The sequence below is a fragment of the Pseudorca crassidens genome, chromosome 21 (assembly GCF_039906515.1).
Source record: "Pseudorca crassidens isolate mPseCra1 chromosome 21, mPseCra1.hap1, whole genome shotgun sequence".
Classification (NCBI taxonomy): Eukaryota; Metazoa; Chordata; class Mammalia; order Artiodactyla; family Delphinidae; genus Pseudorca; species Pseudorca crassidens.
Window position 1 is genome coordinate 32,438,272 of NC_090316.1, and position 27,760 is coordinate 32,466,031.

Below are 27,760 nucleotides of genomic sequence, written 5' to 3' on the forward strand. Positions count from 1 at the left end.
AAAGCTTCTCTGGTACAAAAAGGATTCACCAGTAGTTAACATAACGTGAAAGAAACGCTATGTGTTTCAGAGCAAAGAGCGGACTTCAGATACCATCAACTTCTGTGATTTACGGATGGCTTCAAAAAGCCCTATGAGTTCAGCAGAGCTACCTTGAGTGCATCTGTAAAACACGGGTTCTCTCTTCCAACGATGCAGCTTCCACTCCAGCAGCTTTACAATTTGAGCTTCCAGATTCAGACACACACACACACGCGCGCGCACACACACACAGTCAATGGCTTAAAAATAAAAGGTCCCAAACCCACCGATCTTGCCCAACTCCTCCATTTTGCAGATAGAGAAGCTGAAGTTGAAGACACAAACAAACAAACAAACTGAAGTTGAGAGAGTGTAGGGGATGTCCTCAGAGCAACCCAGAGCGCTACCAGCAAAGCAAGACTGGAACAGAGACTGTCTGCTTCCTGCATGTGCTTTTCCAACGTGTGACATTTGCTCCTTAACCACAGGCAGACGTATCGAAACCAGTGAACATAAAATAAGGGAGGCGAAAACAGACCTAATAACCGATGGCACCTACGTCATCAGACTTTCGTCAGGATTAAATGAGGTTATAATTGTACACGTTTAGAACAGCCCCTGGAGCAGTAACAAAGAACTGGGGTAGTGTTTACTCTTCTCATAAATGACACTTTTCTTGTCCTTTCCTTCTCTTTACACACTTTGTTATCACACTGTTCTAGCTCTCCCAAATGCCAGAGTGAAGTTTTAAAAAGGCCACAAACCCATACAAGGAATGAAACTAGCAACCCGTCTTCTCCAGTCAGAGGACGACAGCTGCGGGGAGGAAAATCTGATATGCGCCACGGACAAGGGCTTAATGGCCGAACAGTTTACACGTAATGCATCTCCTCCCCGCAGTTCTAGCCACAAATAGTTTTATCACCACTAACCACATGCTCGGGGTAGGTTTAGGCGCTGGCAGCAGCTAGTTTGTTTTATCTTGACATTTGTCATGAAAAGTGAAGAGGGGGCACACTGATGTGTGTTTCTGACATGTGAACATGCTTGCAGAAGTAGGTCTTAGAGCAGAGAGCATAGGAAGTCAAGAGTCCCAGGGGTACTGGCCTCAGCCCCAAATTTGCCTGGCAAGGCGACGTCCCATACACTCAGGCAGAGCAGCCCAGTGTCCTGCGGGCAGTCTGTCCTCACCCAACTACGTCCCAATAGGAGGCCCACCCCACGCTGGGGGGCTACGGCTCTCTCTCTCCCTGTTGTTACCTTAACCCCAGAGAAGAGAGCTCCTGACACTGAAACAGACCATTCCTCCTACTGTAATCCTCTAGCTGCCCGTGTATGAGGAGCCAGTTGTGTGTATAGGCAAAAGCAAGATTTTTTAAAATTTTACTTATTTTTATTATTCCTACCACTCTGCTAACTTAAACAGGTACTAAAGAATTTGGGGTCCAGGGACTTCCCTGGTGGTCCAGTGGTTAAGACCCCGCGCTCCCAATGCAGGGGGCCTGGGTTGGATCCCTGGTCAGGGAACTAGATCCCGCATGCTGCAACTAAGAGCTCGCATGCCGCAACTAAGAGCTCGCATGCCGCAACTAAGAACCCGCATGCCACAACTAAGACCCGGTGCAGCCAAATAAAGAAAGAAAGAATCTGCGGTCCAGGAGTAACATACAGATTGGCTTAAAGGATGAAGAACTGAAGTCCAGAGGAATTGTTCTCAGCAGGTATTGAGAACAAGTGTTACATCAGCCAAACCCCTTCTGTAACACCTTCTAAGACTTGACAATTTCCTGGTTTGCTGTAGAGACAGAAAAAGAGCGATCCCCTGTCAGTTACAGTTCTGATATCTGGTGTCTGGTGTGTTTTCAGTTCACGATACACACTCTGAAGTACCATGTTGAGCATTCAATTTTAAATGAACAGAGAGAAAACGTTTCATAATAGTTGAAGTTTGGCTCAGAGAGTTTAAAATATTGAGAATAAAAATGCACTCACTTAAAATGAGAAATCAAAAGGTAAACAACTAGCTTTCCTCACCACAAGGCAAGAGATCTTTGAGTTGACATGAAATGAAGAAGATGTTTGAAGATATTCACAGCCATTAACTATTCCTGTTAAAAAATGTACATTGAGGGTCTGTTTTATTTGGGGAGGAGGGCTAATGCCAAGGCATAAAGTTGAAAGGAATCAGAGAAAAGGGACAGTAGGTCTGATTAAGAAGAAGGAGTGGGGGCATTTGTGATAGATTTAATTTCTGGGCAGTACTGACTTTTGGTCTTCATTTGTTCTTTGAGAATTAACTCTGAGAGTCCCTCCGTTAACATTTATTCAGCATGTAGAGGGGCCACACCACTGGCCGAGGCAAGGTTAGAATTGGCAATGCCCCGGGGTAAGTGGTAGTAAGATCCGTATTTTTAAATTTGAATCCCCTCACCCTCTCCCTTCCTTTTACCCTTCTTCCCTTCTCCCTTCCTTCCTTGGATATTTACTTAGGACCCGCCATGTGCTAGGCATCTTTCCAACCTCTGAGAGTGAAAGGAACCTCTGTCTTCACGAGACGCACAAGCTGGTGATGAGCTGACTTGGTGGGACAGTCAATGTTGAATCTGTTTGGGATACCACACAGATGGGGAAAAAACAGCACAGAAAGTATTAAGTAATTCTGGGTCTAGGAAGGATTATTACAAAGACTGCAACCCGCCACAGAGATAGCTCTGGAAAAAGAACACTGCTTGTTTCATAGTATAAATGAAACAAACAAAATGCTGCAAATGGTCAAGATGGGCGATGTCAGAGGCAACGTCAGAAGACCAGGGCTCATGACTCACTTTCCTCTAACTTGATCACTAACCTTGAGCAAGTCTATGTATTTAAGCCTCTGTTACCATCTCTGTAAAAGAAGCATAATACCATCTAGTAGTTTGTAGAGGTCAGTGATGAGATGAAAAAGGATCGTGTATGTGGAAAGACTTCGTGGATTACAATAAAAATATGACATTATCACTAGAAAGTGTGGGGTAGGTCGAGTCAAAACTAGAAATAGAAAGACACTTGCTGACCACCCCCTATTAAGTTCAATTGCTGAGAATTTGAGAAACTAAGGGTTCACTTTATGGTAAAGAGGATGTTTACTTTTTTCCGTTTCTCATTTTCTCCTCCTTCTACAATTATTAACCACAGAATATTTACTAGAGAAGCAACACAGATGTACCTCAATTTAAGAAAATGTAGTACATAAAAATGTATATTTACAAAATGAATTGATTATTTCCAAAGGAACTCCTTTAAGTAACAAGTTTACATGATCATATAAAAATTCAGTAATTTACCAAAAGCTGCTTTATACACAATGTATGAAGCAAAACTGTGCACGTATTCTGGTGTATATACATTTGACTGGTGTTTTAGCAAGTTGTAAACATAGCTTTAAAAGCTCCTAAGATTTGGCTATTTTGAAAAATAGCATATCTTATAGAATATTTCAATTTCTGATATTACAACACGGAGCTGGATTTCTATCACCTCATAAAACGAATGGCCAGTATTCTATCTGCAGCATTATTCCTTAAGAGTCTACCGAAGAGTACGCTAGTCTGGGCTACCTTCCGAAAATCTGGGGGAATCGTCACTTACTGCTGTGATCTCAGAAATGCTACTTTCCGGTTTGTGAAGTCACCGTAAGACATTCTGATTTGAGCAAGTTCCTTGTCCATCACCATGTTCCTGCCAAGCTTTCAGTAGTAAAGCTGGTTTCTGACTTGCGCTTGAGCTTGGTCATGGACACTGCAGGAGGGACGCTAGCCCGAGACCTGCCAACGAACAGCCTTAATATTCCTGTTCCCCCATGGTACTATGTACAGCTTAATGGTCTCTTGCTGAAGAAAGAAGACACGATCACTATTTGTGATTTACTATTCTCTTAGTAGAGGCTTAGTCAGCTTCAGATAATCCTTGCCGTGGCCCAATAAAGAAGCAAGGGTTCCTTAAAAGTTCTTGGAGGGCTATTTTGCAAACCTGTGCCTAGGTTCCCAGATAATTTAAAATACTGATAGACTTTGAGGTTATTCAATGATTCTATGATATAATTCTGCATCCTCTTTCCAGATACAGTCCGTTTATTTTTTTTTAAGAAAAAGGGTTTTTTCCCTCTTTCTTCATAAGAAAAAAAAAAAACTTTTTTGTAAGGTATGTCCAGTGAAAAACTATGTTTTGCTTGCTTCCTGGAGAGACCAGCTGGCAGAAAAAAAACAGAGAAAATAAAGGAAAAAACCCAAATCCCTGAACAGGCTGGCTCAGCTCTTCACTGTTAGTGCTGTCAGTACTGGTTTTCGTCTTCCCTTTCCAAAAAGCTGCCAGGGATTAAAGAAAAAAATAAAAGGGTGAGGAGGACAGTTTGGCGGAGGAAGTTAACATCCCGGGCTTTGCGATGTTGGAGGTTAAGAAGCTTCAGCCCTTTCTCTGGTGGCCACGATAACAGAGCAGCCAGAAGTGTGCTGTTCCATGTCACTGTCACACGCCGTGACACACTCATCATAAAGCCCTTCCAGAAAAGCCCAGGCTTTCTACAGTCTACTCATAACCAGGTACCTGACCAGTTTGCCCAGGAAAACATTTCTGTCCAAAGAATTTCTGGCAAGAGGAGTTTCTTAGACAGAGTAATATGATGGTAGAAAAAATGTGTGCAAGTCATTTAAAACCCCGTGCTGGGGCTTCCCTGGTGGCGCAGTGGTTGAGAGTCCGCCTGCCGATGTAGGGGACACGGGTTCGTGCCCCGGTCCGGGAGGATCCCACATGCAGCGGAGCGGCTGCGCCCGTGAGCCATGGCCGCTGAGCCTGCGTGTCCGGAGCCTGTGCTCTGGAGCGGGAGAGGCCACAGCAGTGAGAGGCCCATGTACCGCAAAAAACAAAACAAAACAAAACAAAACAAACCCTGTGCTGTGAACTGGCCCACCCACGTAGCATCCCCTCCAGGTCCTCGGCATCCTAACCAAGCCTGCTATCTCCTTTTGCTCCGATCCCAGGTGATGGCTCAGAAAATCTTCTTTTTTGTGAAGCCTGTCAGAGAAAAATGTCTGAATCACAAGAATATCTTGAGTCTTCAAGACACAGAACCAACTTCTCATTTTTTGCTTGTATTTAGGGGAAATTTTGCATATTAAATAGTTAAAATTCTGTTTGGAAGGGGCCAGCAGACAAATCCCGCAGACGGCACAGAGACCTGGGGAGCCTGAGGCTTGCTTTTCTCAAGGCCGCTGTTCACACCATGTGAAAGACCAGTGGTGGGAGAGCCACGTGGTTGAGAGAAAAATCTCAGGAGCCGGTTGGATTTGGCTTGAAATTCTATGCTTTTCGTTACTAACTGGAAACAGTTGACAACTTAACTTAAACTTTCACTGGGCTCCGGCTTGTTACTCTTAAATTGACATTTAAATAAAACCAACCACGTAAGTTCTGAAATCATATACCTGAAGAGCCAGCATGACGCTGGGACAGAACACTTACTTGTCCTAGTGTGATTACCTGCTTATGGCGACTGTTTAGCAAATTTAACATGATAATTCCACCATGTTTTCTTATTGATGCTTCTCTGTGTTACTAAATTGTGGGAACTTTTGTACTGTTTTTAAAAATTTTTTAAAGTACAATATAAAGAATTAACATTCATGGGGCCAGACACTGTGGCATGTGGTTTAGGTAATACACTATATCCCGTATAAAATTTACAGTAACCCTCTGAAATAAATATCATTATGTCCATTTTAGTGATGAAGAAACTGAGGCTAGACTTTAAACAGCTTTCCTAAGACCACACATCTCAAAAGTGCCATGATAGAAAAATTTATGTGTGACTAAATCGCTATGTTACCAGCAGTGTGATTTATGCAGGGGTCTTTTATTCATTCCACAAATATTTGCTGAGTTTCTTCAATATTCAAGGCATTGTTTTTCCTATTTGCCATTTCAGTTATTTCAAGGACCAATTGACTTTTCGCTTAGTAAATTATAATTTCTTTCTCTAGAATAACAGCAGTTTCCCCCTGTAGTCCTGTTACAATTCAATATCCAAGTTTTTGGCAGGAATCAAGTTTGCCTCATGAGCTTTTAGATAATTACAAACTTTTTTTCTCCTTCTAGTAAAATACTTTGTCTTTTGAAAATCTTATTTTTTAAAAATAATCAAAGTATTCATTATAATGCTATAGAATCAGGTTTTTGCTCATGTGTGTGCTTTTAAAAATTAAACTTCAGATGATTACAAAAATCTCAATCATTGAATCTAATTAACTTTCATAAACAAAAATCATTTAAAAAATATTTTCGTTACTTCCAATGGACCCTAAATTTGAGCTTACTTAAACAGATTTCCCTTTCTTTCACACTCCTAGAATGTCACACCAATTAGATACGCAAGCATCGTTTTAGGACTTAATATTCACTATACAGGAGATAGTCTCTCCAACGCCAACCAGTCTCATTTTGTTGATTTCTTTGAAAAATGGTAAGTAGCCCTAAAACTTCACTCCCCTACTAGATTTTACTGGATGAGCAGTTTCATCATAACTACAGGGAAAAGACACAGAGATAAATGCTCGAATTTTCCTTTAGCTCCTTTTCTTTTAGTTCTTGGAGAGTCACTATGAAGAAGCATTCATTCCCTTCCCAGACTCAACAGATCTGTGATTTTATGTATTTGCACTCTAAAGGAACTGGCTCTTTTCTTTGTCCTAATTCCCCATCCTGGATCACGGCTCACGAGGGAAATAAGACACCAAGCTTTCTGAAATTCAGAAATTCCTTCGGTGCATCATTTCGTTCTATAAATCACTACTTTCTCTTGATGGATACGGGGAATCATCATTTCTCTAGTGAAGGAGGTCGAGTTTGGAAAACAGAAGTGGCTCATCAATCTTCCAGCGGTTAATCAAAGATGTGTGGGGTTGTTCCTGAGGAATTCACTCACAGCGTCATTAGGACTTACATGCTCGTTACTTAACTGCTATCACAGTGTGTTGAGAACTCTTTAGAGGAAGAACGGCATCCTTTAGCACTTTGGCAGCAGACGACCTGCCTCGATCAACTAACGAGGAACGTTCGAGGAGCAGAGTTTCAACGCACAGGCCTTAACTTTAATTGCATCATTGTCAGTTTTCATTTAAATCAAGCTGCACACTTGAGGACGGAGATGACCTGGTGTTTCTATTTAAGAACATCAATGGCATTTCCATATTGAATTTCAGTTTGTTTGTACTCTGCCCATAGTTTAAGACCATGAGCCTTCTGGAAAGAGTTTATGTATTTCTGAATGCTTCTATTTTGCTCAGTAAGTAATGGTGACATGGAAATTTTAGCTGCTCGCATGGAGAGAGATTTGCCTTTGTGCCATCTGACATAGTTATGTCCATTCCTGACGGGCCCCAAATGTTTGCTGTTGTTCTAATCCCTAGGAAAGAATGTGGAACGGATATTCAGTTATGACTCATTTTACAGGGTGGTTAGGGTCTGTAAAGATGCATGTAACTCACATAATATTTTAAATAAACTGGGACAGTTTAATTTTAAACATTATCTTCTTCTTTTGTTTAAGGAAAAATGTCTCTTGAAGTCCAACGTCCGAAGATTCACGGAAGTAGAGTTGTTCTGTTCAGGGAGGGAAAGGGGGCCCATGGGAACTTGTCCCCAGGCACCGCCCTAGTCTCTCAGTCCCTGAGGCTCTTCTAGAAAACTCCTAAATCTACTTAGCAGACAGATTTTTAAAATCTCATCCCACAGTAGCCAATGAAGAATTACAGGATTGAGAGAAGAGACCCTTCTAATATATGTCCTCTTCAACCTAAATTTCACAGAATGGACTGGCTTAATTACAGGCCACCTGGAAGAGCTAACAATTTAACAATTTATGAGACTCTGTAAGCCTCTCCTTCCCTGAGCTGATGTTCTTGGGGCACTTCCAGTCTCAAAAGCCAGTGGTCTGCTTTGTAGCGTTGCTGTGAGAGGGCTGGAAAGAATGAATGATTTGTTCTTTATGCAGCTGGTAAAGAAGAAATGCCAAAAGTTCTACATAGCCTGTAACCAAACACTTTCTTTTTTAAAAAAAATCTATTGGAGGGTGATTTTGGAGGAAGAGGCGTTCCAAATAACCCCCCTGCTTTCATTGACATGGTCCATGTGTTACTGGGGATAAACTTTCCTCTCTCTTCCCCAGGTTAGAAAATGAGCTTAATGTGCTGAGACTGAAGCCAGAATCCAAGGAGCTGCCATGGAGCCACCCTGAGGATGTGCACAGCTGACTCAGCGCCCAGGAGGTATTCGACCTTCTCTGAGATGTAGTTCACGGAACACATGTAATGACATGTTGACTCATTACACACAGGATTTTGTAAAATACTCATGGTGGCACTGATTTTCATCATTACCTAGTGACTCTTTCTTGTAGGCTGAATCCAGTAAAGGCATTAGAAAACTCTTAATAGAACCCTTTACTTTGGATGTGTGATTTGAGAACATGTGTATTTATTTTTCACTTTGGCACCAACCATCTGTCTCTGTCTCCTCACCTAACATTTATCCTTTAACATTTGCCCCCATGAGCCACGCTTGTTCAGTTCCACAACTAAAAGTTCTCTTTTTCTTTAGAGTCAGCTTGGTTCCATCCACACTTGTACATAACCAGATATGTTCTGCCTTTGAAGTTTCACCTTGAGCTCCACCTTCTCTCAGGAAGGGCCTGATACTTCCAACGGACTTTCTTAGAGAACATTCATTGCAGAACTTCACTGTGTTCAATTTAGCACCTTATGAATTTCTACTTGCTTGCTGTTTGCTTGTTTTATATGTGCAAGGTTTGGCTCCGCTGACCCAAGTCTCCTGTTACTCAAAAAGCAACTCATACACTATATATGGTAACTATTTGCATGTACACCCACATATATACACATATACGTATCCGTCCACGTACATGTAGCACATAATATTGTGCCAGGAACAGAGTAGGTATCCAAGTATTTATTGAACTGAATTAAATTCAAAATTGTATCAGTTATGTCAATTAATAAGAAAAGCAGCTTATTTTAATAATTTACCACCTTCTGAAAAAGATAGCAGATTGGAAAGCAGAGACCTAGTTTTCATCCTTTAACTGTTCTCATTATATAAAAATTTAAGAGTTGACTATAACAATGTCACCTATATATAAACTTCATTTTGAAATTGTTCCCCAGAATACTTGTCATTCTTCAAAAGGCTTAGTGGATAAGCAATGAGTGCACTTGCTCTTTCCTAAAAAAACAAATTCTTAGAAATAATAATAATAGTAGATTGAGCGATGGAAAGAACAGAGAGTAACAATGGGGAACAGGGGAGCTTTCAAGCATTATGAATAAGGACACATGCACGATTGTGGAGAGAATATGCATGGGCTTAGCACAGCTTTTATTTAACTGGTGAACCCCAGGCAGAGCTCTTCTTATCTGCATACTTGCTCTTCCGTGCTCCCCGAGCACCTCTTCCACTTTGTATAATAGCACTCACCATGCTTTAAATTACTTGATTTTCTCTCTCTGTCTCTCCCACTACACTATACACATCTTTAGGAGAGGGACTGTGGTTTGTTTGTATATTTTATCCTTCATGCCTAGCACAGGCCTTTGACATAGAAGACACACAAGTAAAAGGTATGGGAAGAATAGCCCTAGGAAAACTCATCCCTCCTAAGCTATCATGAGCTATGCCGAGTTCTTTAATTCCAAAACTCCATGCATTTCTCCAAATATACAGGAAGAGGAACAATATTAATACATTAAACTATGACAAAGTCTCTTGTAAACTTGGAAAGTTTGTTCCCAGATTCCTGTTCTAATTCACAGTATTATAATGGTTCCTTCCAAAAAAAGTGCTCTGGCATTTCCAAAAAATAGCAGAACATGGGCAGAATTAAAGTCTCTTAAAATGTTTTTTGGTAGCACTTTTGATTATAATGTCGTGTCTGTTGTGATAGAAGAGCAGTTCCATTGATTCCAGTTATTCTCAGGTGGTGTTTTCCCACCTAAGTATAGAAAATGTGTCCCCAAACTCTCACATCTTCAAGGTATTTTTACACCTTTATACGATGAACAGCATGAAAGAAGTCATTCTACAGGTTGGCTTGAAGTGTGTCATTGCTGAGATTCTGAGAAATGTTCCCAACATAACTAACCTCATAGACAACCAACATGGTAGCACGAAAAATCATATGAAACAAGTTGTTCCTTGGGCACAGGTATAATGGATATGACTGCTGCACTTGCTGGCGTCTGCTGTAAAGTTAAATTCTTAAAGCTGTTTTTAAACCTGGGATGGACTTTACCGATGGAGAAAGAATATTACATCATACAAAATTCTAGCTGCTTTTCCTACCCAGGTTACACTATTCTCTGGAATGACAAGTCCTTTTGCCGTTTGACTAGTGGTGCACGTTTACCCCATATCCTATTTCCAAGTGTCAACAACAGACTCACCAAAAAACAAACAAAGCATGCTTAATGGCAACCCTGAAATCAAATTTATGAAATCACAAGCACAAATATTCTACCAGATGATTCTACATACATTCTGTAGTCTATATAAAGCCTCAACCCTGAAAGGAGCACCCAAAGAGGTTGGGTGTCCCTAGATTGTTTCTCAAGCAGCCTCACAGAGACATTACCTCGATGAATTTTCCACCCTCTAACATTTGGCCCATGGCCTTGCAGGCTTGGAAACCTGATCTGTCAGCAAAGCTGGAGCAAAATCACATCTCAGAGGTGGACTTACAACTCAAAGAGCACAGAGCACTAAAGAGTGATGTCAAGATGCAAACATAGTAATTTACAGCGAGAACCATAAATGTCAGATGGACTGAAACACTCCAGGGGCAAAAGCCAGCACATTCTCTCTCTGTGGACAGACACGGATGGAGAGCCAAGTCATAACCAGAATGTCGCTTGGTGATAAAAAGGTGGAACAAAGGGAATAAACAGTAAATAAATCAAGGGCAAGGCTGGAATTCAGATTCTAGTTCTATGACTTCCTGATTCACACTGACATTTCACACTAGAGACAGGTGACCCACCAGACTCACCAAGCCGCTGAAGACCCAGCTCTCTGGGGTGGCAGAGGCTGGGAATTGCAGGCTCGCCTGGGTGGGTAATTCATCTTTCTGAATGACAGGCTTTTCCTTTGTTATAACTAATTCTGGGAGACCCTAAGGTAACATTTACTCTCTCTGCCAATGCTATTTAAGGTATCATCAGATTCATTCTTTTTCCTTTTCTCCTTTTTATTTATTTTTTGTTGTCATCCTTTCTTTTCTATCCACACCACCACCACCACCAAACAAGTCTAGGTCCTCATCTCTTTATGAGGGGCACGGGCCTAACTGGTCTACCTACTTCAAACCTGTCCCACTGCCCAACTCCAAAGATCACTACTATATAAATCAACCTTAAATTAGCGTTTTGTACGTGTCTCTTCCCATTTTCCTACCTTCACTCATACCAAACACTCTCAGTGACTCCTACTGCCTTCGAAGTTGAGTTTGAATTGCTTGGCCTGATGTTCAAATTCTTTCATATCTGTGCCCAATTTATTACCATTTTTCTCCTGCATGAAACTTCGACTCCAGTCAAATCTACTGTCTCTTAATATCCTAGGTGCACTCCAACTCCTGCCTCTGCTCGTTCCTGGGTTCCTGGGGTCAACTCAAGATCTTTCTCCTCCATAAAAATGTCTCTGAAGGTCCAAATCGGAAACTGACCTTTCCGGTCTTTAGGCTCATTTGGTATTTAGTGTATCTGGAAAGTAAGTATTATATGTAGATATACCATCTCCTCAACTAGAATAACCTACTTACAGTTGGGAACAATACATTTTCCCTTTTTTATATCCTGTTTCTTCAATGCCTCCATACCAGGGGTGCTCAGTAAACAGGTGCTTAGAACTGACCTTGTCCACATGTAGGTAAAACTACTGAACTCTCCTCAGAGCCTAAGATAGAGCTTGAAAGGCATGACCCTTAGCAGAGGAGGGGAGCTCTCTCTCCAAGTGTCCGTGGGTTACTAGTGGCACATGGCTTCTTCCAAGCCCTTGGAGTGATACCAGAAGATCAGTGTTCTCCCCTGCGTCTTCCCCTGCTCTCCGTACTGTCTGATGTTACAGCTGGAGACACCGTTCCACTCGTTAGTCTCACTCAGTCTCAAAGTCAAGTGTTAGCTTTAAACACAGACTAGACCTCTGCTATGTGGACACTATCACCAGGACACTTAACAGCAAGAACCATACAGGGAGACAGATACACAGAAAATCCTATCGAGCCCCTTCAATACGATGGCAGAGTTAATAAAGGGATGAAAAGGCAGATTTCTAAGGTTTATAGGCATAGCAAAGGGATCAAGAAGGGAACAATCTTAAGCGATTTTAGTTACCATGTTGCTTTTCAGTATTCTTGTTGTGTAATCATACCTTGGTCTCAAGCCTGATTGGAAAGTGCATTAAGAAAGCTCATTCCATATTTGTCTAATACAATGAGCTGATTTGCAACCGTATCTGGGAAGACAGAGTTCCTTTTATTTCATACCAAAGCACTACAGCTCATGGGGAGGACATCCAGAAAGTTGTCAACAGGGTCTTCCATGATTATGAAAGACGTGAAAATACACACATCATCTCCTATTTCATGGATTTTGGCAGCTCCACATCAGAAATGTTGTGGAATGATCTGGCTAAGTCTTGAAAGTAGGAATGAGAAACCTAATTCAGAATGGAATGAAGGTGATAATTCTTGAAAGCAGGAATGAGAAACCTAATTCAGAATGGAATGAAGGTGATAATCTCTGCTAGGAAGGAGGAAATTGCTAGATTAAACAAAGATGATTAAGCCTGATAAATCATAAAAACATAAACAAAATAAAAATAAGTTTAGTAGTAGTAAATAAAAGAAAAAGCTATGTTAAAATAGAGACAGTAATAATTTCCTAGGCAAGGAAGAATTAATTCTTAGAGGTAGACCAAGAAAGAGCTTGTAAGGTTCCTGACTGTCCTCCTAATATTAAAATAAAATTGGAGACGAACTATGCTTACACTGAATAAAAATTATAATAATATATTGTATTGTTTAGTATATAGACTAATGCAAGCTATAGGGAGGGAGAATTTTGTTAAACAGATACAAAATTAAAAATAACAGAAAACAAACATTTGAAAACTCTATGTTCCCCATTTTTATTCCCAGGAAAAGTATTTTCTATTAGTGAGTGTGGATTTCTTTCTCTCCTTTTTGGGATATAATCCTAGAGCTCTAATATATCTTAACACAGACTCATAAAAGTAGGCGGGAACATGGAAGCCATTTCACATATTCCCATGACCTCCCAGCATGAGCACACTGAGATCAGGCTAAAGAGGGGACAAGTATTTCTTTATATTTGTAAATAAGTACAAAAGGAGACTCCAAAGCTTCCTCTAAAACCCTTCTCAATCCACCAAAAATGGTGGATTTTTAGCCAATACTTCAGTTTTTACGCACGGCAATTCTCACAATACGTAGACGAGATTTGAGTATAAGGTAATGAGCTATGGGCTGCCCGTGACAGTAAACTTTCTCACCTTATGATCACATAGCCTATTTAGTCTTATATCTAAAAATACGGGTTTAAAAAATTAAAATATGGATTTTGTTTTAAAATCTAGTCTCCTATGTTTGCTGGTTTTTAAACAACAAAATATTCCATTTCCCAACATGGTGTATGCCACATTTAAATAGTTATACCTGGTCTGAAGCAGAGCTGGTGGGTGAAGGATTAAATATTGTCTATTTCTCTAGATTCCATCTTCCTTGTGAGAGTTTCATCCTGGCATTTAGATTAAGTTCCTCACTTTGCATAAGAACAAAATCTTCCTCAGGAAAAATGTACTCTCCTTATCTATCTCATACACCAAAAAAGATTTTCTACCTTTATTCAACTTTCCATGTATCTACAGAGTCGCCTAGATTTTAAAATAAGTTATTCCACACATTGAAAAATGTAGAAAAACAGATTTTAAGAAGGCAAGCTTTCTACTCTAAGCGTTCTTTTTTTTAAAAAAAATAAATTACACTCTCTAATTATGTGATAGTGTATTTTGATTCTGAAAATTAAAGTTACTTTAGAGGTAGGTAGGGCTGTAAAATGTGCATGCTTGCCTGATGATTTTCAAACCAGAAATTAACCAAAAGGCTCTAAGAAATTAAAATGTCTACTTGAAGCCCATCCTAAGAATTGCTTTTATTATACAGAATATCAGTGCAATAGAATGGAAGTGGTTTTGCAGCCTTTCAGGTTGAGGGTCAAAATGATCATTTCTCATTTAGTCTCACACTTTAATTTCTTGTAGGAAGCATGATGGATGTACTTGGTCGCCTACATGTTAACATTTGTTAATTCATGTTCCTACCCTCATATAATCAATTTTTTACAAATTGAGCAAAGGCAACAACAATTCCATCAGGAAAACATATGCCATAAATCTTAACATTCACCACATTGTGCTTTACTTTATAATGAAGCGGTTAACCTTGGTCAAATAAAAATTGTGAGAAACCAATAAAACCTTCAAATCTTCTCTTATAACAATTATTTTTCCATATAACTAAAGACTTGATTTAAAAAATTATAAAATCTCAGGTATATTAAAGGCCAGTTGAAGTGCAATCAGTAACTGAAGCCTGTGAATGCATGGCTTGGCCCATGAAATGTTAAAAGTTAGGAAATATTTATGAATAGGAAAATATTGATATATATTTAAAACTATGCTTCCGTGAGGCTCTTCTGCAATGATGCCTTGATTTCATTAACCCAGAAAAAGTAATTTTCTTTTTTATGAGGCCATGAAGGGAGTTAAATATTTCCCGCAATGAGAAGTTGGCAGAATATTCGCTCTGAAGCAGTCCCTAAGGGAAACATGGGATGTTTGCTTGGACTGTGCGTGCAAGATAAAGTCAACACGAAACACGAGCGCAGGCCGTGCACATACCTTGTCCTTGGGTTACTCCGTAAAATTCAGCCGCTATCCGGGCCGCCTCCTTGCGGTTGCCTTTCACTATGTAGAAGTGACTGAGGATGGCGAGGCTGATTTTCACAAAGAGCTTGAAACAGAACAGCGAGAGGATGGTGAAGTAGACGTTAGAGAGCTGCTGAGCAAAGGGCCGGCTTTCTTCGACCACCGACATCGCTGCACCAGCCCGGCTGCTGCCGCCCTTGGTCAGATCCAAGTCCCGAATGTGCCTGGCTCCGGTCCGGGATGCTCCTGGACAGCTGGTCCTGAGGAAGGAAAATAGCAGCTGGTAACGATGCCTCCAGCTCAAAATATTTATACCGTCCATAAAAGTGCTTCGCACACGGCTATTGGTCTGACACTCTTCCGCGGGGGCAATGGCAACACGTGCCGCTTCCCGACACTCCTGACTTTCCGTGCTGGCTACAAAATGACATCCCGCCCCCCTGCCCTGAAATTCAGAATCAGGTACTGAAATTTATATACAGATTGTTGTTTCCCTTTGCGGGGGGGGGGGGGGGGTCAGTGTCAGCGGCACTCTGAAGGCTTTGCGTAAAAGGGGTTCCTGGTGTTAATGTAAGTGCTCTTCATAATATCAAGGAAAAATTACGCCCATCAATTCAAACCTTGAAAATGGTCGTATTTGTAGGCCATGAGCTAAATTACCAAATAGTCCAAGACTTGATGGTTTAATGATCACTCATCAAATTCGCCAAATTGCGGCTTCCACCGTTGTCAGGAAAAATAAAATGTGTAAGTGGATAGACTGGAAAGTCACAGGCTCATAACCTTAGAGTGTTTATTCATCCACTGAACACTTTTTTAAGCACCTGCTATATGTCAGGTATTTTGCTGGATGCTGGCAGATCAACCCCTGCCACAAGGATCTCAGTCTAGAGGAGGAAACAACCATAAAATAAATACAAGTGAGGACAGGGTAGCACAAAGAGGAAGGGCCTAATCCTGGTAGCGAAGAGTCCAGAAAGGCTTCCTGGAGGACATATAATATCCAGAGAATTTCAAGTAAATGTAAGTATTTCATCTTGACTCTCCCAAACCAAGCAAAACAATATATTTTTTAGCCCCATAATCTTTGTTAAACCCGATCTGATGTAGTTTAGAAATGAGGTGCAACTGTTTATAAGGGCATCCTTAGGCAAGCTATCTGTTTAGAAGAGAAATCGAGTAAGTTATTTAAGAACAATAATGTAGAGTGACAGACAGTATTTTGGCATTTAAGCCAACAAGAATACGCCAAGATACAAAATGACATATTATACAGGGGGCTTGTTTATACATTTACATGACCAGGCTTGGGGCCTGTTAATTGTCGTACTGCTTCCCGATTCTTCCGAGAAGTTCCGGAATCACAAATAATAACAAAAACATAAGAAAACAGAAGTGGCTTTTCTGGGAATAAAGGAGCATATCAGTGATTGGTCATAGTGGTCAGTGCTGCATGCTTTTCATGCCGTGTTTCTTGCACTGATTTATATGAAACATCCCTAAGACAAAGGAGGTATTGCTGTAAAGTAAACGTGTCAGATAAAGCAGGCTTCTTCTTTCCCCAGTGACTGCGTGGTTCCCAGAAAAATAAATTAGATAAAATAAAATATTAGAAAGCAGTCACTGCCCTCTTTCTGGAAATGCCCCTTGGTCTTGTTCTCTCAGGCAGAGAACTAGACTAAGCAGCTATCCACTGGTTCCAGTGTGCCATTTCACATGTGCTTTGGGAAGCAATGAAAATGAACTGCAGGGCTTCCGTGGTGGCGCAGTGGTTGGGAGTCCGCCTGCCGATGCAGGGGACACGGGTTCGTGCCCCGGTCCGGGAGGATCCCGCATGCCGTGGAGCGGCTGGGCCCGTGAGCCATGGCCGCTGAGCCTGTGCGTCCGGAGCCTGTGCTCCACGGCCAGAGGGGCCACAACAGTGGGAGGCCCGCGTACCACACACACACACACACACACACACACACACACACACACACACAAAATGCACTGCAGAGTATAGAAGACGAAGTAACTAAATGTGAGATTGTGTTAGTTAAGTGACTGGAGGAGATGACCCTCCAGTTAGTCTTTCCCCAGGCGTGGCGATGCATGAGTACGCACCAGAGAGGCATGCCCCGTGGACAGCTGGACCATCACAATACTCTGAGTCACTGCACCCACATCCAGTTCAGTGCTTTAGAATCAGAAATAAAACCCACCTAAGTCATGCCTCAGTGTCTTCTAAGGTTTCACTCTTTCCTCTCTACCAGTAAGAGCTATTATAATTATCTCCACATCAGCTCATCAGGGGACTGGATTCTTTTGGGTTGAGGAACACTTTTATTTCAATAAGGCTGCTATCATTGGAGCAGTAAGTTTAACTCCTTATACTTTTACTAGTAGAAAAATACTGCTCTCCAGTATTTAGGATTTTAGGTCAAGATGTCACGCTTTATGTTAATGAGTTCCTTGATTTCCCACCTCTATTTCTTTCGTTAGCACAAACTCTCCCTTGGCAACTTTTACCATCTCTAGCTCTAGTATCACTAAATAAAAATTAAGGCTAAATAAAATAACTCATAGTAAGTGAACTCATCAAATATAAACTAGATGCTGTATTTTTCACATTATAGACCCTTCCACGCAACATCATATTTTATTAATATTTAAAAGACACATGAAAAATATTGTGCACCTATTTTCCTGGCATTTGTGTTTTCTTAAAAAATAAAATATTGATTAGTAATTTAAGGGATTTATTGAGATAAATACTTTTATCATTTACCATGTTGAGAGGATGTGGTAGAGTGATTTGGTGATTAGCCAGTATATCCCAACTGATCTTGTTAGTTTTGATCAATCAAACCAAAGTTGAGCTCAACAGTTTTGTTACTAGAATGGGCGATGTGAGAGGAGATAAAAACACAGGAAGAAATCATTTTTTTATATAAATTTATTTATTTTTGGCTGCATTGGGTCTTTGTTGCTGCACGTGGGCTTTCTCTCGTTGCAGCGAGCGGGGGCTACTCTTCGTTGCAGTGTGCAGGCTTCTCATTACGGTGGCTTCTCTTGTTGCAGAGCATGGGCTCTAGGCGCGCCGGCTTCAGTAGTTGCAGTGTGTGGGCTCAGCAGTTGTGGCTCGCGGGCTCTAGAGCTCAGGCCCAGTAGTTGCAGTGGACGGGCTCCGTTGCTCCGCGGCATGTGGGATCTTCAAGGACCAGGGCTTAACCGGTGTCCCCTACATTGGCAGGTGGATTCTCAACCACTGCGCCACCAGGGAAACTCAGAAATCATTTATTGAGAGTTCACTATAAGCCACATGTTTTACATAAATCTTCTCATTTACTATCTTATTCTATCCTGGAGGGGTATTATTGTCATTTACATTTTAAAGATGAAGAAAGTGTAATTCAGGGAGTTAGTGACCTATAAGAGTATTTGAACACAGTTATGACTCTAAAATACGTGCTCAAGTTACTGCCCATATTTTCTATTTTTAAGCACTTACCGTCTGAACGAGCAAGTACGATTTGTACATACAGAGTGAGACAGAGTCACAGAGACTTACACACACAGTGGAGAGGTCGGTCTAAGACTGCATTTAATCAGGTACCTAAATTAGCACCTAAATGAGTGGGGCAGCTATTCATGCTCTGATGATTACATGAGATGGAATCTTGTGTGTGCTTGACACCTGGGAACCAAGGAAAAGGGGAATGTTTGGTGACTGGGCTAATACTTCTCGATTATTCAAGGTTAAGAGTCGGTGAGCAGCTCCCATTAAAACAGCAGAGAGGAAGCCGATAGAAGGGCCAAAGAACAGGGCAGTCGAGAGTTAGTTCATTGAAAACAACGCTGAATGTTCAAAAGAGGGTCAAATCACTGAGTAAAAACAAAAAGAATGAGGATCATGGAAAGGACAGGAGGCGTTCGCTGGTGACCTTCAACTCAGTATCTCAACAGGATAATGGAATGGGAATTAGGACTCCAGTGATCAGGGGTGATCCTCAGAGCAACGTCCAGAGAAAAAGGGCCCCTGGGGTTCCTCCTTTTGTCACCTTTCTGGGTATTGTCTCTGCTCCTCCCCGCAGTACAGCTGTCAGAGGACAGTTCCTCTGTAAGGCGCCCCCTGCGTCCCCTAATCTTTCGCCTTTCCAGGTTCTTGATCAGCTTCCTTTAGCATCCCAGGTACTATGTGAATTGGCATTGTGTCTGTGTGTGTGTGGGCGCACGCACGCGCTTCAGAGACTTAATTTCATGTCATTCAGATGCTGAATATCATAATGACTTTCAAATGTGGCCAGATTAGTCTTCCAATTCTCATAGAAGAGAGAACTTCATTTCCAGAGATTATGGCGCTAAATTGTTTTGACCTAACTGCAGTTTTGACCCAAGCTGTTATACTAAAAATGTCAAGGGGACATCACAAAAATTGCCTGTTTCTAGTGCTTTCCAGTTGATAGATCTTAGCATAAAGATTTTTTTTTAAGATGTTTATGTAGAGGAAATAGAGTGACCCCATTGAAATAACCATTTCCTTTAAAGAAAAATGTGATCCTATATTCTCTGGTAGAGATCTAAAGGCTCTAAGTGACTTTTTATTGCTAATTTCCAAAAAATAAAATGACAGGGCTACATTTCAAATAGCAAAGTTGCTAATGCTCAGTACAATGGCAGTCATCTTCCCTGCTCTGGAACAGGGATTTTGAGGAGGGTCTGTGCACGGTGAATACAAACTGAGAAAAGTCATCTGCTCATAAATCTGAAATTCAATGGTGGCCGGGCTGATAAAATGAAAGAGAAAAAATTATGCAAGTTGCTATTGGTGGGATAATAGCTCACTGCTGTGCTTAAGACACCATTAAAAACAGAGCTCTTGTTTTTTAATTTTATGATATCTCACGAGGAAAAAAATAAAGGTCTGAGATGGTTAAAATACACGGGAGCTTTACATGTTTGTATACATAGGAATCTGAAGAAAAACAGAAATGTTTACACTTGAAGTTGAAATCCTTAAAGGGAATTAATAACTGAATTTAGCCTTATCTCCATTCTGTAGGTTCTGTTTAATTAGTTTGTCTACACTTACCCAAAATCTGTAATCATGGAAATAGATACTTCACAAAGCACGTTGTCAAAACTCCTGGAGTGGACTTAGGCACTGTGATGTAATGCCTCTGTCCTAAAAAAATAACGTACTCACAGCAGAACTATAGATACTGATGCCCTGGGTTCCTATTAGATATCTCTGATTATTGATGAAGGATAAATGCTCATAAAGATTATAATCATCATATTAATTATTTATGTTGTTAGTTGGGGGAAGTTGGGATGAGAGGTGTTCTATTCTGTTTGACTGTACTTTTGGGGGGTAAGTTCTTGCTTCTGGCCTCTAGCCATACTTCCAGTATAATGGAACAAAAGAGTAATTCCTGCCAGCATTAGAAGAATCCATAAGAAGAATAAAATACTATCCACAAACTTGTGATTGACTTGGATTTCACCCAGGCTCTCTGGGGAAAAATCGCAGGCTTTCTCCAAAACTCAGAACAGCCTCTATCCTAAAAACTGAGTCACGTTAAATCGACCTATGTGGTCAGCCCTGAGTAGAGGTTCCTTTAGGTTAAAAAGATTCTAGTCATATATGGGGTCCAGAAAAACCTGGCTGAGAGCTGGCAGCTCTACATAGTTGAGGGTTTAAAAACTATATTCTAATTTTAAATTAATATATACTTATTAACACCTACAACTTGCCAAGCACTCATTGTTCTAGATATTTCATCTGTTGTAATGGAGGTTTTTGTTTGTTGGTTGGTTTTCTGCAAACCCATCTTTTGTTTAGAGGATCATATCTCACCCAACCTCAGTCCATGTTCCTGACCTCCTGGCTCCAGAAAAGGACAATTGACCAAATTAGGCCAATGAAGATATTTCTGGAACTGCTGCTAGAGTTTGGGGAAAGATGCTTTTATTCAGCAGGGAAAGTTAAGACAGCAAGATCTAACCCTAGAGATGCTAGGAGCTATGGGAAGGAAAGCATAGTCAGGATGTGGGGAGGTAGTGTCATGGCACGTTTATCTGAATACCTGGATCTAGCTGCACCTGAAGCAGCCGGATCTGATGGTAATACAGATTTGACAGTAAAATGAAATAATACATTCCTTTTAGTTGTTAATTAAACCCATGTGGATTGGGATTTCTCTCACATTTACAGGAAAAGTCCTGATATATTTATATTTTCTTGAGTCCTTATAAAGAAAATACACCATAGGCATCATTCATCCCTTCCGTACAAGGTGAGGAAGCAGAGACTTAGTGACCAAGCAATCTGCTGAGATTCTGCCTCTTCAAGTGGAAGTGCTGGGACTCATGCCTGAGCTTCTGTCACCGCAGCTCTTCTCATGTTATCACTCACAGGTTAGAGCTGCAACATTCGTATTGTCTGGGGTACTCACTGTCTTCCCACCCTATCTCGGCCTGAGCTACAGTGCACGTTTGTGCCATATTTGGGTTATAAATAGTATTTAACTGAATACTCAAGTATATCGTTGGGCTGAAGCTGACAGGCCCCGCCCAAATCGTCGATGATTAAGAATTTGTTGTAACCTTCTCATTTTAACAAACCACCTATTTTCAAGACGATTTAAAGGGAAGACTTTCACTTTATGGCATCGTTTTGAAGATCCAAAGCATGAGGCCGTGTGAACAGTGAAATGATGTTACAATGATCTTTCAAGTACAACGTGGCGATCTCATCTGCCTTTTTATAGGTATACTTTTTTTTTTTTTTTTTTTTTTGCCGTACGCGGGCCTCTCACTGCTGTGGCCCCTCCCGTTGCGGAGCACCGGCTCTGGACGCGCAGGCTCAGCGGCCATGGCTCACGGGCCCAGCCGCTCCGCGGCATGTGGGATCTTCCCGGACCGGGGCACGAACCTGTGTCCCCTGCATTGGCAGGCAGACTCTCAACCACTGCGCCACCAGGGAAGCCCCTAGGTATACTTTTTTATAGGTATACTTTTATAGGTATACTTTTATAATTAATAGTTATCATTTCTTCAAAGAGCTAAAACATGTCAACTGCCCTGGGATGTTGCCAACTGGCTAAGAAAACTGGGATCTACAAGTGCCCCTGTCTAGGATGCTAAGATTTCAGTGTCTTTGACAGCACGTGTACTGCCTGTGTGCTCTCCTTTTAAATCTGTTTTTTTAATCTCCAATTGTAAGCCTTATTATGAAAGAATCTACCTCACATGTTGTCAGGTTTAAATGCAGTAATGCACAGCATTCACGGTGCATGATAGGAGCTCAGCAACTATTAGTTTTATTATAATGATTCCTATTATTTTGTTATTTAAATTAGAATCCATTGCATAATAAACACTACAATTTTGCTGTGTGTTTGTCTAATGTCCAAATTCCAACAGTACTTTACTCTCTGCCAACTACAGACATGTACTCACATAAAAGAAATCTATTGAACTCCCTCTGGTGTTAGAAAATAGGCCCAATAGAAAAGGGAACACTCTTGCACTGCTGGTGGGAATGTGAATTGGTACAGCCACTATGGAGAACAGTATGGAGGTTCCTTAAAAAACTACAAATAGAACTACCATATGACCCAGCAATCCCACTACTGGGCATATACCCTGAGAAAACCATAATTCAAAAAGAGTCATGTACCAAAATGTTCACTGCAGCTCTATTTACAATAGCCAGGACATGGAAGCAACCTAAGTGTCCATCGACAGATGAATGGATAAAGAAGATATGACACGTATATACAATGGAATATTACTCAGCCATAAAAAGAAACGAAATTGAGCTATTTGTAATGAGGTGGATGGACCTAGAGTCTGTCATACAGAGTGAAGTAAGTCAGAAAGAGAAAGACAAATACCGTATGCTAACACATATATATGGAATTTAAGAAAAAAAATGTCATGAAGAACCTAGGGGTAAGACAGGAATAAAGACACAGACCTACTAGAGAATGGACTTGAGGATATGGGGAGGGGGAAGGGTAAGCTGTGACAAAGCGAGAGAGTGGCATATATACACTACCAAACGTAAAGTAGATAGCTAGTGGGAAGCAGCCGCATAGCACAGGGAGATTAGCTCAGTGCTTTGTGACCACCTAGATGGGTGGGATAGGGAGGGTGGGAGGGAGATGCAAGAGGGAAGAGATATGGGAACATATGTATATGTATAAGTGATTCACTTTGTTATAAAGCAGAAACTAACACACCATTGTAAAGCAATTATACTCCAATAAAGATGAAAAAAAAAGAAAATAGGCCCATTTCTGGAACTGGGATTCATAACCAATGTTCTATATAAAATAAATGATATATTTAATTTTTTTATTGAAGTATAGTCGATTTACAGTGTTGTGTTACTTTCTGGTGTACAGCAAAGTGATTCAGAGATATATATACTCTTTTTTCATATGCTTTTCCATTATGGTTCATTACAGAATATTGAATATAGTTCCCTGTGCTGTACAATGGGACCTTGTTCCTTATCTATCCTTATAGATACTAGTTTGCATCTGCTAACCCCAAACTCCCCATCCATCCCTCCCCGACGCTCCCTCCCCCTTGGCAAACACAAGTCTGTTCTCTATATCTGTCAGTCTGTTTTTGTTGCACAAATAAGTTCATTTGTGTCATATTCTAGGTTCCATGTATAAGTGATATCATATGGTATTTGTCTTTCTCTTTCTGACTTACTTTGCTTAGTATGATAATCTCTAGGTCCATACGTGTAGCTGTAAATGGCATTATTTCCTTTTTATGGCTGAGTAATATTCCTTTGTGTGTGTGTGTGTGTGTGTGTGTATATATATATATATATACATCTTCTTAAATGATATATTTTGCTTCAAGATATGAAGGATAGCTATAACTTCCTAAGAAATTTGTTCATAACAAATATTTTGGAATATTTTATTCACTTTCCCAGGCCCAGGACAAAGATGCTCAACAGTCTTGGATACAGGGAAGAGAGCAGACACTCCAGGTCTTAGAAATAAACCTGATCTCAGATTAGAATCCATGGTTCCTCGTTTAAGAAACTAAGGTTCTGGGGCCTTCCTGGTGGTACAGGTTAAGAATCTGCCTGCCAATGCAGGGGACACCGGTTCGAGCCCTGGTCCGGGAAGATCCCACAAGCTGTGGAGCAACTACGCCCGTGTGCCACAACTACTGAGCCTGCGCTCTAGAGCCTGTGTGCCACAACTACTGAAGCTTGCGTGCCACAACTACGGAAGCCCGCGTGCCTAGAGCCCGTGCTCCGGAGCAGGAGAGGCCACCACAGTGAGAAGCCTGTGCTCCGCGACGAACAGTAGCCCCCGCTCGCCACAGCTGGAGGGGGCCTGTGCTCAGCAACAAAGACACAATGCAGCCAAAGATAAATGAATAAATAAATAGAAAGAAAGAAAGAAACCAAGGTTCTGGAACTGCAAAACCTTATCTGAAGATGTGATCATTGCAATGGTAATAAGGCAATGGTAACAGCGCAATATATTTTGTTATGTATTACAGAAACCCTAAACCAGCCCGTGAATTAAAGTTGTACAAGTAGGGGAATGCAGACAGTGGAAGCTGTATGGCCATCTGAAAGCCTGGGCATTTACCCTGAGGAGCATCTGTCAGCTGGCATCACACATGTCCCAGGATAAACTGGGTAAGGCAGCACAAAGTGCTAGGGTGAGGTCTTTCAGAGACCCAGCTCTAGCTGTGAACTCTGTGAACCTGGGCAAGTTCCTTAAACCTCTGGTCTATTTTCTTACCTATGAAATGGGATGATAGTGCTATCACAGACTTGTAAGAGTGTATGAGAATTTGGCCTGAATTTTGTTCAATTTCCTTTTAAATAAAGGCAACCCCTGAATTTGAGAGCCCCTGATTTTATCACTGTTTCTAAAATCATAACCAAGCTCACCCTCCAGTAATAAATTGCAGTTTCTGACTACTAAGTAACCACAACCTACGCCTCTGCTGAGCAGGTCGAGATAGGGCTCCCGGTTCACCACAATCTGCTGGGGCAGGTCCTGTGAGCTGGGAAACGACGCACAGCAGGCAGACAAGGTCCTTGCTCTCACACTGTTAAATCAACATCAGCTGACTCAGCCTGGACGCGGAACAAATAAAATATCCAGTTTTTTACAGTAGATTTTCTTGAGATTGTGGAACTTTTTGTGCTCTTTTATCTGATGGCCCAGAATGTAAAAGGGGCAAAAAGTCAAGAGAAGCCTCCGTTTGACCACCAACCTCAACGTTGGTTCAGTGTGTTATATTCTCGCCTGTCTTTCTCACTTGATGCAGGAAACACTCTCAACCCTCAGTTTTTCCTTACAGTCACATTGTGGCTTGATTTTTTTCAAGGTAACTGCCTCTGAGTTTGGCCTGGTCCAGCTTCCTTGGGGAGCTCCCCAAACTGGCCTTAGTCTGTAATATCACCAAAGGCAGGAGTGGGCTTTTGAAATATTTTGCAGAAACAAACAAAGATGAATACGTATGAGGCTGAGGTCCACGAAACCAAGATAAGATTACTCTTGTGGACGGGTGGGGAAGGCAGACTCCACCAGACGACTGAGGGTCCCGGCAGACCGGGGTGCCCTTCACCCCTTCACGTATTTGTCACGGGGGTTTGGCAACTCATATGTGGAGAAAGCGAAAGATCAGTGTCTGAGAAGTGAGGGAACATCAGTGAGGAGCTAATTGGGGTCAAATAGGTTTTTAAAGTGTATCTTTCCTCTCTCTCTGAGTTGGGATAAGTCCCTTCCGTTTCACAATCTGGCTGTTCAAACAAGCACATTTAATATTGACCCACTTTCTTTTGGACAATGGTTTCTCATAAAGAACATCTGCAGCATATTTAACGGGCCTAGTTATTCTTGGGTTATCTGAGGGTATGTTGTAGGTATTGCCTGCTCATATATGAACACTTCCGGAGAGGCAGCAACGCCTCTGGGGGCCGTTGAATCCTGACCCTCTGAATTGCCATTTCTGGGACTGCCAGTAAGTCAGTTAAGCTTTCTGTGCCTCTGTGTTTTCATTCATAGAATGCGAATAGTAATAATAACGACATCAACTGGTTGTCAGGACTATTAAATAAGTTACTATTTAACAGTATTTGGAACAATGTCTAACACATACTAAGTGCTTTACAAGAATCTGTTGAATAAATAAATTTAAAAATAACAAAAACTATGGCAACTGAAACAACGGATGAAGATGAGGTTGGAAGATTAGCTTGGTGTGTAACTTGGTGTAAGAATCTCCAGTAACAGAGATGCCCTAAATATAAATATGAATGCCCTTTCATTTTCCATGAGAAAAGATGAATCCTAAAAAAATGTTCCTAATGGATACATTCATATGAATCAAAACTGGAAATAGTCCAAATGTCCATCAATAGGAAATGGATAACCAAATTGTGGTACATGTATAAAATATAATACAGTTGAACAAGAAACCGATTAAGCTACTGATGTGTGCAAAACATAGAAGAGTCTCAAAAACTTACGTTGAGCAAAAGAGTACAAATTATATGATTTCTTTTATATGAAGCTCAAGATCTACAATTTAAATATATGGTGATATGGATTAAAAGCATGATTTCTGGGGTTGGAGTTGAGGATTGACTGGAAAGGGAATGAGGTATCTTTCCAGGAAGATGAGAGTATTATCTATCTTTATTTGGGTGCTGGTAACATGGAATAGATATTTTAAAAAAATCTTCTCAAGTGTATATTTCAGATCTGTGCATTTTACTCTAAGTGAATTACATGCAATAAAATAAAAATTGACAAAATAAATAAATGCTGGCTTCTGGTAATTGCAGGCTAGTTAATTCAGAGCAGACCTCCCAGTGGAGACAACAAACATTTCTGGATGAAATATTAAGACCCTGTTCCTAGTAATATCAACAAACTCTGAAGAAAGTGAGAAGTAATTGGACCAAGAATTTAGGACAAGAGGAAAATCCAGAGAGGAGAGCAAGGGGTTTGGGGCCACATTTGCCCTAGGAACAGGAAGAGATGGCAGAGAGGTTAACCAATCCTCCTAACAGTCTCTGGAGGAAAGGACAAACAAAAGTTGAAGTACAAGGGCTGCCCAAATCGAGGACCATGGTACAGGGCTCACACTTAGAGCTGATATCCAAAAGCCGTAAAATATAGAAGAATGAACCAGAAGTAAGCCAGCTGCTTTCAAGGACTACAACCTACATGGTCTAGAAAATTTCTACCCTGCAGATTGGATTAAGGTGACTCAAGATTGCTAGTACTCATAGGCACCTGTCAGAAAGAAACAACAAAAAGCATGCTCTCTGGAAGAAGACAGTATCACAGGCCTTAAATTATTTCTATACATCTTTTTAAAAACATATCTAGCACTCACTGAAAAATAAGGAAACACACAAAAAGGTGTATCGATATGAATCAGAACCAGCACAAAGAACAACAGAAAGAGACCCATAAATATTGGGGATAGTGAAGTTTCCAGAAATCTAACATCAAGTATTTTACTAAGCTTATAGAGACAGATGCCAAACAACATCTCAGCAGGAATGGGGTCTTTAATTTTTTTTTTTTTTTTTTTTGTGGTACGCGGGCCTCTCACTGTTGTGGCCTCTCCCGTTGCGGAGCACAGGCTCCGGACGCGCAGGCTCAGTGGCCATGGCTCACGGGCCCAGCCGCTCCGC

General features: G+C 41.0%; 1 protein-coding gene and 1 long non-coding RNA gene across 2 annotated transcripts in view; one reads left to right on the plus strand and one right to left on the minus strand.

Moving 5' to 3' along the window:
* The window catches only part of ASB5 (ankyrin repeat and SOCS box containing 5), an 83,155-nt gene that overhangs the window by 35,396 nt on the left and 19,999 nt on the right, over positions 1-27,760 (minus strand). The window contains exon 2 of the mRNA XM_067721793.1: positions 15,043-15,329. Within this exon, the coding sequence (XP_067577894.1) occupies positions 15,043-15,238 (196 nt within the window). The 5' untranslated portion in view covers positions 15,239-15,329. The remainder of the gene's footprint in view (positions 1-15,042; positions 15,330-27,760) is intronic.
* Positions 15,328-24,948, plus strand: LOC137216058 (uncharacterized). Its single transcript, XR_010939571.1, has 3 exons — positions 15,328-15,531; positions 21,298-21,468; positions 24,014-24,948. It is a non-coding gene; the product is annotated as an uncharacterized lncRNA (long non-coding RNA).